The sequence below is a fragment of the Salvelinus alpinus genome, chromosome 31 (assembly GCF_045679555.1).
Source record: "Salvelinus alpinus chromosome 31, SLU_Salpinus.1, whole genome shotgun sequence".
In the NCBI taxonomy this organism is placed as follows: Eukaryota; Metazoa; Chordata; class Actinopteri; order Salmoniformes; family Salmonidae; genus Salvelinus; species Salvelinus alpinus.
The window spans coordinates 36,996,448-37,015,462 of record NC_092116.1 but is presented as its reverse complement, the minus strand read 5'-3'; the positions used below and the strand labels follow the sequence as shown (position 1 = coordinate 37,015,462).

At 47.6% G+C, this 19,015-nt stretch overlaps 1 protein-coding gene across 5 annotated transcripts in view; it reads left to right on the top strand.

The window, feature by feature from the left end:
• ccdc171 (coiled-coil domain containing 171) overlaps positions 1 to 19,015 on the top strand; it is an 81,827-nt gene that overhangs the window by 11,592 nt on the left and 51,220 nt on the right. For 3 of the 5 annotated variants that reach the window (XM_071377876.1, XM_071377871.1, XM_071377874.1), the window contains exons 6-14: positions 1,920 to 2,066; positions 3,854 to 3,946; positions 4,539 to 4,637; positions 4,814 to 4,875; positions 6,621 to 6,759; positions 7,239 to 7,395; positions 9,494 to 9,600; positions 11,690 to 11,779; positions 14,989 to 15,267. In XM_071377876.1, the coding sequence (XP_071233977.1) occupies positions 1,920 to 2,066; positions 3,854 to 3,946; positions 4,539 to 4,637; positions 4,814 to 4,875; positions 6,621 to 6,759; positions 7,239 to 7,395; positions 9,494 to 9,600; positions 11,690 to 11,779; positions 14,989 to 15,267 (1,173 nt within the window). The remainder of the gene's footprint in view (positions 1 to 1,919; positions 2,067 to 3,853; positions 3,947 to 4,538; positions 4,638 to 4,813; positions 4,876 to 6,620; positions 6,760 to 7,238; positions 7,396 to 9,493; positions 9,601 to 11,689; positions 11,780 to 14,988; positions 15,268 to 19,015) is intronic. The other 2 variants (XM_071377872.1, XM_071377875.1) reach the window with 2 other exon arrangements.

The window sequence follows — 19,015 nt, the reverse complement described above, 5'->3', positions numbered from 1 at the left end:
TTACAGGTTATATTGCAGGTTATTTTGCAGGTTATATTGCAGGTTATATTGCAGGTTATATTGCAGGTTATATTACAGGTTATATTGCAGGTTATATTGCAGGTTATGTTACAGGTTATATTGCAGGTTATATTGCAGGTTATATTGCAGGTTATATTACAGGTTATATTGCAGGTTATATTGCAGGTTATATTGCAGGTTATATTACAGGTTATATTGCAGGTTATATTGCAGGTTATATTACAGGTTATATTGCAGGTTATATTGCAGGTTATATTGCAGGATATATTACAGGTTATATTGCAGGTTATATTGCAGGTTATATTGCAGGTTATATTACAGGTTATATTACAGGTTATATTGCAGGTTATATTGCAGGTTATATTACAGGTTATATTGCAGGTTATATTGCAGGTTATATTGCAGGTTATATTGCAGGTTATATTGCAGGTTATATTACAGGTTATATTGCAGGTTATATTGCAGGTTATATTGCAGGTTATATTACAGGTTATATTGCAGGTTATATTACAGGTTATATTGCAGGTTATGTTACAGGTTATATTACAGGTTATATTGCAGGTTATATTGCAGGTTATATTGCAGGTTATATTGCAGGATATATTGCAGGTTATATTACAGGTTATATTGCAGGTTATATTGCAGGTTATATTGCAGGTTATGTTACAGGTTATATTGCAGGTTATATTGCAGGTTATATTGCAGGTTATATTACAGGTTATATTGCAGGTTATATTGCAGGTTATATTGCAGGTTATATTGCAGGTTATATTGCAGGTTATGTTACAGGTTATATTACAGGTTATATTGCAGGTTATATTGCAGGTTATATTGCAGGTTATATTGCAGGTTATATTACAGGTTATATTGCAGGTTATATTGCAGGTTATGTCCTACTAGCTTTACGCAACATTCAACAGGTACGTTTTCCTTGTGACCAAATTCCACGTTTTGACCTGTCCGTTTCACATCGACGTGTTTTCATAGGAATAATAAACCACGTGTGAAGAAGTAGACATTGACTTCCCTTATCAACACACCAACACAACACATGCCATTCTACATTTCAAATTGGGGGGGGGGGATAATGTGAGAATGGAACCCACGCCACAAACTGCAACAATTACCAGGACCCCTGCTCTCTGCTCCCTGCTCTCTGCTCCCTGCTCCCTGCTCCCTGCTCTCTGCTCTCTGCTCTCTGCTCCCTGCTCCCTGCTCCCTGCTCTCTGCTCCCCGCTCCCCGCTCCCCGCTCCCCGCTCTCCGCTCCCCGCTCTCCTCTCTCCGCTCCCCGCTCTCCGCTCTCCGCTCTCCGCTCTCCGCTCTCCGCTCCCTGCTCCCTGCTCCCTGCTCTCTGCTCTCTGCTCTCTGCTCTCTGCTCCCTGCTCTCTGCTCTCTGCTCTCTGCTCCCCGCTCCCCGCTCCCCGCTCCCCGCTCCCCGCTCTCCGCTCCCCGCTCTCCGCTCTCCGCTCTCTGCTCTCCGCTCTCTTAGCTGTTTGACCAGTCAGTTAAACAACGTGATGTAGTTTAGTTTATCAGAACGTGCCATTGAACTTCTGTTTTAAATATGTTTTTGTGTGAAAAGTGTTGGTTTAAGCAAAAGTTTGCAAGTATCGCATCACCGTAACAGAATTATTAAAAACATACATCACACACATTTGTTACAGGTCACTGATGACTCCTGGTAGTTCAGTGTTCGATGCAGCAGGTCTGACCTCTAGTTAGAAGTCACACAGGACACTCACAGTAAAATACATTCATTTGGCTTAGATCAAAACAGTCACAATGAGAATTTAGTTTTTGTTTGTTGTTATTGAATATTAACCCTTTGTTAACTCCCTCCCTCACCCCCTCTGTCCCTTCCCCCTCTCTCCCACTTCTCCCTCCCTTCCTCCCCCAGGAACAGGAGGAGACTCTGCAGGAGCTGAAGAGGAGGATGGGGGAGGTGCATAGAGAGAGGGAGAGAGACGGGGAGGCACTACGACGACAGACCAGCGAACTGGGCTACATCACAGAGAGAGAGGAGAGAATGAAGAAAGAACTAGAGGTGAGGGGAGGCAGGGAGAAACCAACATAGAACCATCCTACAGAGAGTCAATACTCTAGAAACCAACATAGAACCATCCTACAGAGAGTCAATACTCTAGAAACCAACATAGAACCATCCTACAGAGAGTCAACACTCTAGAAACCAACATAGAACCATCCTACAGAGAGTCAATACTCTAGAAACCAACATAGAACCATCCTACAGAGAGTCAATACTCTAGAAACCAACATGGAACCATCCTACAGAGAGTCAATACTCTAGAAACCAACATAGAACCATCCTACAGAGAGTCAATACTCTAGAAACCAACATGGAACCATCCTACAGAGAGTCAATACTCTAGAAACCAACATAGAACCATCCTACAGAGAGTCAATACTCTAGAAACCAACATAGAACCATCCTACAGAGAGTCAATACTCTAGAAACCAACATGGAACCATCCTACAGAGAGTCAATACTCTAGAAACCAACATAGAACCATCCTACAGAGAGTCAATACTCTAGAAACCAACATGGAACCATCCTACAGAGAGTCAATACTCTAGAAACCAACATAGAACCATTCTACAGAGAGTCAATACTCTAGAAACCAACATGGAACCATCCTACAGAGAGTCAATACTCTAGAAACCAACATAGAACCATCCTACAGAGAGTCAATACTCTAGAAACCAACATGGAACCACGCTACAGTGAGTCAATACTCTAGAAACCAACATAGAACCATCCTACAGAGAGTCAACACTCTAGAAACCAACATAGAACCATCCTACAGAGAGTCAATACTCTAGAAACCAACATGGAACCATCCTACAGAGAGTCAATACTCTAGAAACCAACATAGAACCATTCTACAGAGAGTCAATACTCTAGAAACCAACATGGAACCATCCTACAGAGAGTCAATACTCTAGAAACCAACATAGAACCATCCTACAGAGAGTCAATACTCTAGAAACCAACATAGAACCATCCTACAGAGAGTCAATACTCTAGAAACCAACATAGAACCATCCTACAGAGAGTCAATACTCTAGAAACCAACATGGAACCACGCTACAGTGAGTCAATACTCTAGAAACCAACATAGAACCATCCTACAGAGAGTCAACACTCTAGAAACCAACATAGAACCATCCTACAGAGAGTCAATACTCTAGAAACCAACATGGAACCACGCTACAGTGAGTCAACACTCTAGAAACCAACATAGAACCATCCTACAGAGAGTCAATACTCTAGAAACCAACATAGAACCACGCTACAGAGAGTCAATACTCTAGAAACCAGCATGGAACCATCATACAGAGAGTCAATACTCTAGAAACCAACATAGAACCATCCTACAGAGAGTCAATACTCTAGAAACCAACATAGAACCATCCTAGAGTCAATACTCTAGAAACCAACGTAGAACCACCCTACAGAGAGTCAATACTCTAGAAACCAACATAGAACCATCCTATAGAGAGTCAATACTCTAGAAACCAACATAGAACCATCCTATAGAGAGTCAATACTCTAGAAACCAACATAGAACCATCCTACAGAGAGTCAATACTCTAGAAACCAACATAGAACCATCCTACAGAGAGTCAATACTCTAGAAACCAACATAGAACCATCCTAGAGTCAATACTCTAGAAACCAACGTAGAACCACCCTACAGAGAGTCAATACTCTAGAAACCAACATAGAACCATCCTACAGAGAGTAAACACTCTAGAAACCAACATAGAGTCTGAGAGATTTCAAATAGAGTGTGTTTGTGTGTTCCTCAGACCGCCCTACAGAGAGTCAAGACTCTAGAAACCAACATAGAGTCTGAGAGAGCTGCCCATCTGGAGTCTAAATTCAACTCTGAGATCATACAGGTAACACACACACCTCTTAAATGTGTATTTTGTGTAACGTGTCGTGGGCACTAGACCCAGATGTTGGGTGACTAAAACAGTAGGGACCGAAGCGGCTGCTGGTTTCAGATCATTACCACCCTCTGCTGCCGTTGTGCTCTTGATCAAAGAGCTTAACACCAACAAGAGCTCTCCATCCAGGCGCACCTGGGCTGACCCTGGGCCTCTCAATGTGTTTGACTGGGGTTGGGAAGAAGGCAGAAGACCATAACCCTCCCTTCTAAACAAATGGACAATAAACTATCTATTATTTTATTTCTCTCTTTCCCTCCCTCCCCCCCCTCTCTTTCCCTCCCCCCTCTCTCTTTCCCTCCCCCTCGCTCTTTCCCTCCCTCTCCTCTCTCTTTCCCTCTCTCTCCTCTCCCTCCCTCTTTCTCCTCTCTCTCTCTCTCTCTCTCTCTCTCTCTCTCTCTCTCTCTCTCTCTCTCTCTCTCTCTCTCTCTCTCTCTCTCTCTCTCTCTCTCTCTCTCTCTCTCTCTCTCTCTCTCTCTCTCTCTCTCTCTCTGTGTCTCTGTCTCTCTCTCTCTCCCCTCTCTCCACCTCTTTCCCCCAGCTGCGTATCCGTGACCTGGAGTCAGCTCTACAGGTGGAGAAGTCTAGTCAGGCTGAAGCTGTGTCCAGTCTGGACATGATCAAACAACAGTTCAGAGAGGTGGGTAACCCGGGCGGGCTAAGGAGATGGACCTGTAGCCGGGAGGGTTCACTTCCTAACTACAATCCCCTACCGTTGTCCTCTTGAGCAAGGCCCTTAAACCCCACAACGTGCTCTCCATCGTTGTTCACTGTAACGTATGGACAATAAAGTTGTATTGTTGTATTATACTGTAGGTGGAGAGAGCCTACAGCATAGAGAGAGACAGGGCACGGGACGCTACTGGCAGACTGGCACAGTAAGTGTCCATACAAAATGGCACCTGATTCTTTTTCTAGTGCACTACAGTCTGGGTATACAGTCAGAAGTTTGGACACACCTACTCATTCATGGGTTTATCTTTATTTGTTACTATTTTCTACATTGTAGAATAATAATGAAGACATCAAAACTATGAATTATTTTATAAAAAAATGTATGAAACCTTTATTTAACTAGGCAAGTCAGTTAAGAATAAGAATAAATTCTTATTTACAATGACGGCCTACACCAGACGACGCTTGGCCAATTGTGCGCCACTCTATGGTACTTCCAGTCATGGCCGGTTGTGATACATTCTCTCAACCAGCTTCATGAGGTAGTCACCCGGAATGCATTTCAATTAACAGGTGTGCCTTGGTAAAAAAATTGTTAATTTGTGGAATTGCTTTCCTTCTTAATGCGTTTGAGCCAATCAGTTGTGTTGTGACAAGGTACGGGTGGTATACAGAAGATAGCCCTATTTGGGGAAAAACCAAGTCCATATTATGGCAAGAACAGCTCAAATAAGCAAAGAGAAACAACAGTCCATCATTACTTTAAGACATAAAGGTCAGTCAATATGGAACATTTCAAGATCTTCTGAAGTTTCTTCAAGTGCAGTCGCAAAAACCATCAAGTGCTATGATGAAACTGGCTCTCATGAGGACCGCCACAGGAAAGGAAGACCCAGAGTTACCTCTGCTGCAGAGGATAAGTTCCTTAGAGATACCAGCCTCAGAAATTGCATCCCAAATAAATGCTTCAGAGTTCAAGTAACAGACGCATCTCAACATCAACTGTTCAGAGGAGACTGTGTGAATCAGGCCTTCATGGTCTAATTGCAGCAAAGAAACCACTACTAAAGGACACCAATAAGAAGAAGAGACTTGCTCGGGCCAAGAAACACGAGCAATGGACATTAGACTGGTGGAAATCTGTCCTTTGATCTGATGAGTCCAAATTGGAGATTTTTGGTTCCGACCACCGTGCCTTTGTGAGACGCAGAGTAGGTGAACAGATGATCTCTGCATGTGTGGTTCCCACCGTGAAGCATGGAGGAGGAGGTGTGATGGTGCTTTGCTGGTGACACTGTGATTTATTTAGAATTCAAGGCACACTTAACCAGCATGGCTACCACAGCATTCTGCAGCGATTCGCCATCCCATCTGATCTGCTCTTAGTGGGACTATCATTTGTTTTTCAACAGGACAATGACCCAACACACCTCCTTACACAGCCTGGAGGTGTGTTGGGTCATTGTCCTGTTGAAAAACAAAGGAGAGTGATTGAGTGCTACATCAGATGACCTGGCCCCCACAATCACCCGACCTCAACCAAATTGAGATGGTTTGGGATGAGTTGGACCGCAGAGTGAAGGAAAAGCAGCCAAGAAGTCCTCAAGCATATGTGGGAACTCTTTCAAGACTGTTGGAAAATCATTCCAGGTGAAGCTGGTTGAGAGAATGCCAAGAGTTAGCAAATCTATCATCAAGGCAAAGGGGGGCTACTTTGAAGAATCTCAAATATATTTTGATTTGGTTTAACACTTTTTTGGTTACTACAGGATTCCATATGTGTTATTTCATAGTTTTGATGTCTTCACTATTATTATACAATGTAGAAAATAGTAAAAATAAAGAAAACCCCTTGAATGAGTTGACGTGTCCAAACTTTTGACTGGTACTGTATATGGTAGTAATATGATACCTGTGGATGAGGTTAACATTGTGTTGTGGTGTGTAGGCTGGAGAAGGACTACCTGAGTTCTAAGGCAGAGTTGAGTGCAGCGGTGGAGAAGGAGAGAAGAACTGCATCACAACTCAGAGACCAACTACAGGAACTACACACGCTACATACACACAGCCTGACACAGCTGGACATGGTAGGAGGATTCACACACACACACAGGGAGGAGGGGAGAACCACAAGTGTTTCTAAAGGATTGTAAGTGGCAGGTGTTTTTTCTCTCTCTCTCTGTCTGTCTCTCTCTCTCTCTGCTCTCTCTCTCTCTCTCTGCTCTCTCTGTCTGTCTGCCTCTCACTGTCTTTCTGCTCTCCCTCTCTCTCTCTCTCTCTGTCTCTCTCTCTGCTCTCTCCCTGTCTCTCTGCTCTCTCTCTCTCTGGTCTCTCTCTCTGGTCTCTCTCTCTCTGGTCTCTCTCTCTGGTCTCTCTCTCTGCTCTCTCTCTCTGTCTGTCTGCCTCTCACTGTCTTTCTGCTCTCCCTCTCTCTCTCTCTCTGTCTCTCTCTCTGTCTGTCTGCCTCTCTCTCTCTCTCTCTGCTCTCTCCCTGTCTCTCTGCTCTCTCTCTCTGGTCTCTCTCTCTGGTCTCTCTCTCTGTATCTCTCTCCCTCTCTGTGTTTAGGCTCGTAAGCGTCAGGTGTTACTAGAGGAGGAATTTGAGAGCTATCTTAGAGAGTTACAACAGCTACTGCAGCTACACACCGCTGTAGGACCACCCACCGCTGTAGGACCACTCACCGCTGTAGGACCACCCACCGCTGTAGGACCACTCACCACAGGTTAGCAAACATGGTGCAGAACTGACCATAACCCTCACTGTACTGACCATAACCCTCACTGTACTACCATAACCCTCACTGTACTGACCATAACCTTCACTGTACTGACCATAACCCTCACTGTACTGACCATAACCCTCACTGTACTGACCATAACCCTCACTGTACTGACCATAACCCTCACTGTACTGACCATAACCCTCACTGTACTGACCATAACCCTCACTGAACTGACCATAACCCTCACTGAACTGACCATAACCCTCACTGTACTGACCATAACCCTCACTGTACTGACCATAACCCTCACTGTACTACCATAACCCTCACTGTACTGACCATAGCCCTCACTGTACTGACCATAACCCTCACTGTACTGACCATAACCCTCACTGGACTGACCATAACCCTCACTGTACTACCATAACCCTCACTGTACTGACCATAACCCTCACTGCACTGACCATAATCTTCACTGTACTGACCATAACCCTCACTGTACTGACCATAACCCTCACTGTACTGACCATAACCCTCACTGTACTGACCATAACCCTCACTGTACTGACCATAACCCTCACTGAACTGACCATAACCCTCACTGTACTGACCATAACCCTCACTGGACTGACCATAACCCTCACTGGACTGACCATAACCCTCACTGAACTGACCATAACCCTCACTGTACTGACCATAACCCTCACTGTACTGACCATAACCCTCACTGTACTACCATAACCCTCAATGAACTGACCATAGCCCTCACTGAACTGACCATAGCCCTCACTGAACTGACCATAACCCTCACTGTACTGACCATAGCCCTCACTGTACTGACCATAGCCCTCACTGTACTGACCATAACCCTCACTGGACTGACCATAACCCTCACTGGACTGACCATAACCCTCACTGGACTGACCATAACCCTCACTGGACTGACCATAACCCTCACTGTACTGACCATAACCCTCACTGTACTGACCATAACCCTCACTGTACTGACCATAACCCTCACTGAACTGACCATAACCCTCACTGTACTGACCATAACTCTCACTGAACTGACCATAACCCTCACTGTACTGACCATAACCCTCACTGCACTGACCATAACCCTCACTGCACTGACCATAACCCTCACTGTACTAACCATAACCCTCACTGTACTGACCATAACCCTCACTGCACTGACCATAACCTTCACTGTACTGACCATAACCCTCACTGTACTGACCATAACCCTCACTGTACTGACCATAACCCTCACTGTACTGACCATAACCCTCACTGTACTGACCATAACCCTCACTGAACTGACCATAACCCTCACTGTACTGACCATAACCCTCACTGTACTGACCATAACCCTCACTGGACTGACCATAACCCTCACTGAACTGACCATAACCCTCACTGTACTGACCATAACCCTCACTGGACTGACCATAACCCTCACTGGACTGACCATAACCCTCACTGGACTGACCATAGCCCTCACTGGACTGACCATAACCCTCACTGCACTGACCATAACCCTCACTGCACTGACCATAACCCTCACTGAACTGACCATAACCCTCACTGAACTGACCATAACCCTCACTGAACTACCATAACCCTCACTGTACTGACCATAACCGTCACTGTACTGACCATAACCCTCACTGAACTGACCATAACCCTCACTGTACTGACCATAACCGTCACTGTACTGACCATAACCCTCAGTGAACTGACCATAACCCTCACTGTACTACCATAACCCTCACTGTACTGACCATAACCCTCACTGAACTGACCATAACCCTCACTGTACTACCATAACCTTCACTGTACTGACCATAACCCTCACTGAACTGACCATAACCCTCACTGTACTGACCATAACCCTCACTGTACTGACCATAACCCTCACTGTACTGACCATAACCCTCACTGTACTGACCATAACCCTCACTGTACTGACCATAACCCTCATATCATCACATTGTTGAAGGAACGTTTCTATTGAAATCACACTGAGATTCTAATTCGCTTTATGATATTTAGCTCTTTGTGGTATAAAACGATGTCCTTTCTCTCCTCTGTGAAGAAGAGCCTGTTGGAGAGGGAAGAAAGCACAGCCCCTCTACTGTCATGAACATGTTGGGGACAACCCTGACTACATACCAGACCACCCTGGACCAGACTACTACAGAGGTAACCCTCCTAACCCTGACTACATACCAGACCACCCTGGACCAGACTACTACAGAGGTAACCCTCCTAACCCTGACTACATACCAGAGCACCCTGGACCAGACTACTGCAGAGGTAACCCTCCTAACCCTGACTACATACCAGACCACCCTGGACCAGACTACTGCAGAGGTAACCCTCCTAACCCTGACTACATACCAGACCACCCTGTACCAGACTACTGCAGAGGTAACCCTCCTAACCCTGACTACATACCAGACCACCCTGGACCAGACTACTACAGAGGTAACCCTCCTAACCCTGACTACATACCAGACCACCCTGTACCAGACTACTACAGAGGTAACCCTCCTAACCCTGACTACATACCAGACCACCCTGGACCAGACTACTGCAGAGGTATCCCTCCTAACCCTGACTACATACCAGACCACCCTGGACCAGACTACTACAGAGGTAACCCTCCTAACCCTGACTACATACCAGACCACCCTGGACCAGACTACTACAGAGGTAACCCTCCTAACCCTGACTACATACCAGACCACCCTGGACCAGACTACTGCAGAGGTAACCCTCCTAACCCTGACTACATACCAGACCACCCTGGACCAGACTACTACAGAGGTAACCCTCCTAACCCTGACTACATACAAGACCACCCTGGACCAGACTACTGCAGAGGTAACCCTCCTAACCCTGACTACATACCAGACCACCCTGGACCAGACTACTGCAGAGGTAACCCTCCTAACCCTGACTACATACAAGACCACCCTGGACCAGACTACTGCAGAGGTAACCCTCCTAACCCTGACTACATACCAGACCACCCTGGACCAGACTACTGCAGAGGTAACCCTCCTAACCCTGACTACATACCAGACCACCCTGGACCAGACTACTGCAGAGGTAACCCTCCTAACCCTGACTACATACCAGACCACCCTGGACCAGACTACTACAGAGGTAACCCTCCTAACCCTGACTACATACCAGACCACCCTGGACCAGACTACTGCAGAGGTAACCCTCCTAACCCTGACTACATACCAGACCACCCTGGACCAGACTACTACAGAGGTAACCCTCCTAACCCTGACTATATACCAGACCACCCTGGACCAGACTACTGGAGAGGTAACCCTCCTAACCCTGACTACATACCAGACCACCCTGGACCAGACTACTGCAGAGGTAACCCTCCTAACCCTGACTACATACCAGACCACCCTGGACCAGACTACTACAGAGGTAACCCTCCTAACCCTGACTACATACCAGACCACCCTGGACCAGACTACTGCAGAGGTAACCCTCCTAACCCTGACTACATACCAGACCACCCTGGACCAGACTACTACAGAGGTAACCCTCCTAACCCTGACTACATACCAGACCACCCTGGACCAGACTACTGCAGAGGTAACCCTCCTAACCCTGACTACATACCAGAGCACCCTGGACCAGACTACTGCAGAGGTAGACATGCACAGCATACCACCAATAACCAGCCCTTTTCCTGTTATGTTATGTTATTAACAGGTCCTGGATCAGCAGCATCAGTCAGAGAGGCTGGTCCAGGAGGTTTAGTGTTGTTATGTTATTAACAGGTCCTGGATCAGCAGCATCAGTCAGAGAGGCTGGTCCAGGAGGTTCACTGTTGTTATGTTATTAACAGGTCCTGGATCAGCAGCATCAGTCAGAGAGGCTGGTCCAGGAGGTTCACTGTTGTTATGTTATTAACAGGTCCTGGATCAGCAGCAACAGTCAGAGAGGCTGGTCCAGGAGGTTCAGTGATGTTATGTTATTAACAGGTCCTGGATCAGCAGCATCAGTCAGAGAGGCTGGTCCAGGAGGTTCAGTGATGTTATGTTATTAACAGGTCCTGGATCAGCAGCATCAGTCAGAGAGGCTGGTCCAGGAGGTTCAGTGATGTTATGTTATTAACAGGTCCTGGATCAGCAGCATCAGTCAGAGAGGCTGGTCCAGGAGGTTTAGTGTTGCTATGTTATTAACAGGTCCTGGATCAGCAGCATCAGTCAGAGAGGCTGGTCCAGGAGGTTTAGTGTTGCTATGTTATTAACAGGTCCTGGATCAGCAGCATCAGTCAGAGAGGCTGGTCCAGGAAGTGCAGTCCAACCAGCGACTGATGTCAGAACAGAAGAGTCACTTAGAGGTGAGTTGTACTGTAGTCATAGACATGTCATGATCAGTACTGCAGTAAAAGTGTCAACCGTCACAGACTGTATTTATTCTTTCTTCTGACATGTAGAATAGGGGCGGCAGGTAGCCTAGTGGTTAGAGCGTTGGACTAGTAACCGAAAGGACACAGAGGTCCACCACTCTCTCTCTCTCTCCCCCATCCCCTTTCTCCCCCCTCCTCTCTCTCTCTCTCTCTTCCCCATCCCCTTTCTCCCCCCTCCTCTCTCTCTCTCTCTTCCCCATCCCCTTTCTCCCCCCTCCTCTCTCTCTCTCTCTTCCCCATCCCCTTTCTCCCCCCTCCTCTCTCTCTCTCTCTTCCCCATCCCCTTTCTCCCCCTCCTCTCTCTCTCTCTCCCCCATCCCCTTTCTCCCCCCTCCTCTCTCTCTCTCTCTTCCCCATCCCCTTTCTCCCCCCTCCTCTCTCTCTCTCTCTCCCCCATCCCCTTTCTCCCCCCTCCTCTCTCTCTCTCCCCCATCCCCTTTCTCCCCCTCCTCTCTCTCTCTCTCCCCCATCCCCTTTCTCCCCCCTCCTCTCTCTCTCTTTCTCCCCCATCCCCTTTCTCCCCCTCCTCTCTCTCTCTCTCCCCCATCCCCTTTCTCCCCCCTCCTCTCTCTCTCTCTCTCCCCATCCCCTTTCTCCCCCCTCCTCTCTCTCTCTCTCTCCCCCATCCCCTTTCTCCCCCCTCCTCTCTCTCTCTCCCCCATCCCCTTTCTCCCCCCTCCTCTCTCTCTCTCTCTCTCCCCCATCCCCTTTCTCCCCCCTCCTCTCTCTCTCTCTCTCTCCCCCATCCCCTTTCTCCCCCCTCCTCTCTCTCTCTCTCTCTCCCCCATCCCCTTTCTCCCCCTCCTCTCTCTCTCTCTCCCCCATCCCCTTTCTCCCCCTCCTCTCTCTCTCTCCCCCATCCCCTTTCTCCCCCCTCCTCTCTCTCTCTCTCTCCCCCATCCCCTTTCTCCCCCCTCCTCTCTCTCTCTCTCTCCCCCATCCCCTTTCTCCCCCCTCCTCTCTCTCTCTCTCCCCCATCCCCTTTCTCCCCCCTCCTCTCTCTCTCTCTCTCCCCCATCCCCTTTCTCCCCCCTCCTCTCTCTCTCTCTCCCCCATCCCCTTTCTCCCCCCTCCTCTCTCTCTCTCCCCCATCCCCTTTCTCCCCCCTCCTCTCTCTCTCTCCCCATCCCCTTTCTCCCCCCTCCTCTCTCTCTCTCTCTCCCCATCCCCTTTCTCCCCCCTCCTCTCTCTCTCTCCCCATCCCCTTTCTCCCCCCTCCTCTCTCTCTCTCCCCCATCCCCTTTCTCCCCCCTCCTCTCTCTCTCTCTCTCTCTCTCCCCCATCCCCTTTCTCCTCCTCTCTCTCTCTCTCTCTCCCCAATCCCCTTTCTCCCCCCTCCTCTCTCTCCCCATCCCCTTTCTCCCCCCTCCTCTCTCTCTCTCCCCCATCCCCTTTCTCCCCCTCCTCTCTCTCTCTCTCCCCATCCCCTTTCTCCCCCCTCCTCTCTCTCTCTCCCCATCCCCTTTCTCCCCCCTCCTCTCTCTCTCTCTCCCCCATCCCCTTTCTCCCCCCTCCTCTCTCTCTCTCTCTCCCCCTCCTCTCTCTCTCTCTCTCCCCCATCCCCTTTCTCCCCCCTCCTCTCTCTCTCTCTCCCCCATCCCCTTTCTCCCCCTCCTCTCTCTCTCTCTCCCCCATCCCCTTTCTCCCCCCTCCTCTCTCTCTCTTTCTCCCCCATCCCCTTTCTCCCCCTCCTCTCTCTCTCTCTCCCCCATCCCCTTTCTCCCCCTCCTCTCTCTCTCTCTCCCCCATCCCCTTTCTCCCCCTCCTCTCTCTCTCTCCCCCATCCCCTTTCTCCCCCCTCCTCTCTCTCTCTCTCTCTCTCCCCATCCCCTTTCTCCCCCCTCCTCTCTCTCTCTCTCTCCCCATCCCCTTTCTCCCCCCTCCTCTCTCTCTCTCTCTCCCCCATCCCCTTTCTCCCCCCTCCTCTCTCTCTCTCCCCCATCCCCTTTCTCCCCCCTCCTCTCTCTCTCTCTCTCTCTCTCCCCCATCCCCTTTCTCCCCCCTCCTCTCTCTCTCTCTCTCCCCCATCCCCTTTCTCCCCCCTCCTCTCTCTCTCTCTCTCTCCCCCATCCCCTTTCTCCCCCCTCCTCTCTCTCTCTCTCTCTCTCCCCCATCCCCTTTCTCCCCCTCCTCTCTCTCTCTCCCCCATCCCCTTTCTCCCCCCTCCTCTCTCTCTCTCTCTCCCCCATCCCCTTTCTCCCCCCTCCTCTCTCTCTCTCTCTCCCCCATCCCCTTTCTCCCCCCTCCTCTCTCTCTCTCTCTCCCCCATCCCCTTTCTCCCCCCTCCTCTCTCTCTCTCTCTCCCCCATCCCCTTTCTCCCCCCTCCTCTCTCTCTCTCTCTCCCCCATCCCCTTTCTCCCCCCTCCTCTCTCTCTCTCTCTCTCCCCATCCCCTTTCTCCCCCCTCCTCTCTCTCTCTCTCTCCCCCATCCCCTTTCTCCCCCCTCCTCTCTCTCTCTCTCCCCATCCCCTTTCTCCCCCCTCCTCTCTCTCTCTCCCCCATCCCCTTTCTCCCCCCTCCTCTCTCTCTCTCCCCATCCCCTTTCTCCCCCCTCCTCTCTCTCTCTCTCTCCCCATCCCCTTTCTCCCCCCTCCTCTCTCTCTCTCCCCCATCCCCTTTCTCCCCCCTCCTCTCTCTCTCTCTCTCTCTCTCCCCCATCCCCTTTCTCCTCCTCTCTCTCTCTCTCTCCCCAATCCCCTTTCTCCCCCCTCCTCTCTCTCCCCATCCCCTTTCTCCCCCCTCCTCTCTCTCCCCATCCCCTTTCTCCCCCCTCCTCTCTCTCTCTCCCCCATCCCCTTTCTCCCCCCTCCTCTCTCTCTCTCTCCCCATCCCCTTTCTCCCCCCTCCTCTCTCTCTCTCCCCATCCCCTTTCTCCCCCCTCCTCTCTCTCTCTCTCTCCCCCTCCTCTCTCTCTCTCTCTCCCCCCTCCTCTCTCTCTCTCTCTCCCCCATCCCCTTTCTCCCCCTCCTCTCTCTCTCTCCCCCATCCCCTTTCTCCCCCCTCCTCTCTCTCTCTCTCCCCCATCCCCTTTCTCCCCCCTCCTCTCTCTCTCTCTCCCCCATCCCCTTTCTCCCCCCTCCTCTCTCTCTCTCCCCATCCCCTTTCTCCCCCCTCCTCTCTCTCTCTCTCTCTCCTCTAGGAGCTCCGTACAGCGCTGTCTGACTGTAATGTAGAGTTACAGCGTCTGAGATCCCAGTGTTCTGACAAGACGCTCCAGACCAACAGACTACAGACTGACCTACAGACCGCCCAGCAACACTGGGAGAGGGAGAGAGAAAGGGAGAAGCAGAGGGAAGGAGAGAGGGAGAGAACGAGGGAGAAGCAGAGGGAAGGAGAGCGGAAGAAGGAGAGAGAGAAGACAATGGAGTTGCAGGCAGAAGTACAGAGGATCAGACAACTCAATCAGAAAGATTCTCAGGTAAACAGAGCTCTGTTTGGAGTGGAAGTCTCTGAATCCTCCTATTCGTTCTGTTACTGTCACTGTGTTTTATAAAGCCCTGTTTATCCCTCTAGTAAACATGACAGGTGTTCTGTTCTGTTACTGTCACTGTGTTTTATAAAGCCCTGTTTATCCCTCTAGTAAACATGACAGGTGGTCTGTTCTGTTACTGTCACTGTGTTTTATAAAGCCCTGTTTATCCCTCTAGTAAACATGACAGGTGGTCTGTTCTGTTACTGTCACTGTGTTTTATAAAGCCCTGTTTATCCCTCTAGTAAACATGACAGGTGGTCTGTTCTGTTACTGTCACTGTGTTTTATAAAGCCCTGTTTATCCCTCTAGTAAACATGACAGGTGGTCTGTTCTGTTACTGTCACTGTGTTTTATAAAGCCCTGTTTATCCCTCTAGTAAACATGACAGGTGGTCTGTTCTGTTACTGTCACTGTGTTTTATAAAGCCCTGTTTATCCCTCTAGTAAACATGACAGGTGGTCTGTTCTGTTACTATCACCGTGTTTTATAAAGCCCTGTTTATCCCTCTAGTAAACATGGCAGGTGGTCTGTTACTGTCACTGTGTTTTATAAAGCCCTGTTTATCCCTCTAGTAAACATGACAGGTGTTCTGTTCTGTTACTGTCACCGTGTTTTATAAAGCCCTGTTTATTCCTCTAGTAAACATGACAGGTGGTCTGTTCTGTTACTGTCACTGTGTTTTATAAAGCCCTGTTTATCCCTCTAGTAAACATGACAGGTGTTCTGTTACTGTGTTTTATAAAGCCCTGTTTATCCCTCTAGTAAACATGACAGGAGGTCTGTTACTGTCACTGTGTTTTATAAAGCCCTGTTTATCCCTCTAGTAAACATGACAGGTGTTCTGTTCTGTTACTGTCACCGTGTTTTATAAAGCCCTGTTTATTCCTCTAGTAAACATGACAGGTGTTCTGTTCTGTTACTGTCACCGTGTTTTATAAAGCCCTGTTTATCCCTCTAGTAAACATGACAGGTGGTCTGTTCTGTTACTATCACTGTGTTTTATAAAGCCCTGTTTATCCCTCTAGTAAACATGACAGGTGGTCTGTTCTGTTACTATCACTGTGTTTTATAAAGCCCTGTTTATCCCTCTAGTAAACATGACAGGTGGTCTGTTCTGTTACTGTCACTGTGTTTTATAAAGCCCTGTTTATCCCTCTAGTAAACACGGCAGGTGTTCTGTTACTGTCACTGTGTTTTATAAAGCCCTGTTTATCCCTCTAGTAAACATGACAGGTGTTCTGTTCTGTTACTGTCACCGTGTTTTATAAAGCCCTGTTTATCCCTCTAGTAAACATGACAGGTGGTCTGTTCTGTTACTGTCACTGTGTTTTATAAAGCCCTGTTTATCCCTCTAGTAAACATGACAGGTGGTCTGTTCTGTTACTGTCACTGTGTTTTATAAAGCCCTGTTTATCCCTCTAGTAAACATGACAGGTGGTCTGTTCTGTTACTGTCACTGTGTTTTATAAAGCCCTGTTTATCCCTCTAGTAAACATGACAGGTGGTCTGTTCTGTTACTGTGTTTTATAAAGCCCTGTTTATCCCTCTAGTAAACATGACAGGTGTTCTGTTACTGTCACTGTGTTTTATAAAGCCCTGTTTATCCCTCTAGTAAACATGCCAGGTGGTCTGTTACTGTCACTGTGTTTTATAAAGCCCTGTTTATCCCTCTAGTAAACATGCCAGGTGTTCTGTTACTGTCACTGTGTTTTATAAAGCCCTGTTTATCCCTCTAGTAAACATGCCAGGTGGTCTGTTACTGTCACTGTGTTTTATAAAGCCCTGCTTATCCCTCTAGTAAACATAACAGGTGTTCTGTTACTGTCACTGTGTTTTATAAAGCCCTGTTTATCCCTCTAGTAAACATGCCAGGTGGTCTGTTACTGTCACTGTGTTTTATAAAGCCCTGTTTATCCCTCTAGTAAACATGACAGGTGGTCTGTTCTGTTACTGTCACTGTGTTTTATAAAGCCCTGTTTATCCCTCTAGTAAACATGACAGGTGGTCTGTTCTGTTACTGTGTTTTATAAAGCCCTGTTTATCCCTCTAGTAAACATGACAGGTGGTCTGTTCTGTTACTGTCACTGTGTTTTATAAAGCCCTGTTTATCCCTCTAGTAAACACGGCAGGTGTTCTGTTACTGTCACTGTGTTTTATAAAGCCCTGTTTATCCCTCTAGTAAACATGACAGGTGGTCTGTTCTGTTACTGTCACTGTGTTTTATAAAGCCCTGTTTATCCCTCTAGTAAACATGACAGGTGGTCTGTTCTGTTACTGTCACTGTGTTTTATAAAGCCCTGTTTATCCCTCTAGTAAACATGACAGGTGGTCTGTTCTGTTACTGTCACTGTGTTTTATAAAGCCCTGTTTATCCCTCTAGTAAACATGACAGGTGTTCTGTTCTGTTACTGTCACCGTGTTTTATAAAGCCCTGTTTATCCCTCTAGTAAACATGACAGGTGGTCTGTTCTGTTACTGTCACTGTGTTTTATAAAGCCCTGTTTATCCCTCTAGTAAACATGACAGGTGGTCTGTTCTGTTACTGTCACTGTGTTTTATAAAGCCCTGTTTATCCCTCTAGTAAACATGACATGTGGTCTGTTCTGTTACTGTCACTGTGTTTTATAAAGCCCTGTTTATCCCTCTAGTAAACATGACAGGTGGTCTGTTCTGTTACTGTTACTGTGTTTTATAAAGCCCTGTTTATCCCTCTAGTAAACATGACAGGTGTTCTGTTACTGTCACTGTGTTTTATAAAGCCCTGTTTATCCCTCTAGTAAACATGCCAGGTGGTCTGTTACTGTCACTGTGTTTTATAAAGCCCTGTTTATCCCTCTAGTAAACATGCCAGGTGTTCTGTTACTGTCACTGTGTTTTATAAAGCCCTGTTTATCCCTCTAGTAAACATGCCAGGTGGTCTGTTACTGTCACTGTGTTTTATAAAGCCCTGTTTATCCCTCTAGTAAACATAACAGGTGTTCTGTTACTGTCACTGTGTTTTATAAAGCCCTGTTTATCCCTCTAGTAAACATGCCAGGTGGTCTGTTACTGTCACTGTGTTTTATAAAGCCCTGTTTATCCCTCTAGTAAACATGACAGGTGGTCTGTTCTGTTACTGTCACCGTGTTTTATAAAGCCCTGTTTATCCCTCTAGTAAACATGGCAGGTGGTCTGTTACTGTCACTGTGTTTTATAAAGCCCTGTTTATCCCTCTAGTAAACATGCCAGGTGGTCTGTTACTGTCACTGTGTTTTATAAAGCCCTGTTTATCCCTCTAGTAAACATGACAGGTGGTCTGTTCTGTTACTATCACCGTGTTTTATAAAGCCCTGTTTATCCCTCTAGTAAACATGACAGGTGGTCTGTTCTGTTACTGTCACTGTGTTTTATAAAGCCCTGTTTATCCCTCTAGTAAACATGCCAGGTGGTCTGTTACTGTCACTGTGTTTTATAAAGCCCTGTTTATCCCTCTAGTAAACATGACAGGTGGTCTGTTCTGTTACTGTCACCGTGTTTTATAAAGCCCTGTTTATCCCTCTAGTAAACATGGCAGGTGGTCTGTTACTGTCACTGTGTTTTATAAAGCCCTGTTTATCCCTCTAGTAAACATGCCAGGTGGTCTGTTACTGTCACTGTGTTTTATAAAGCCCTGTTTATCCCTCTAGTAAACATGACAGGTGGTCTGTTCTGTTAC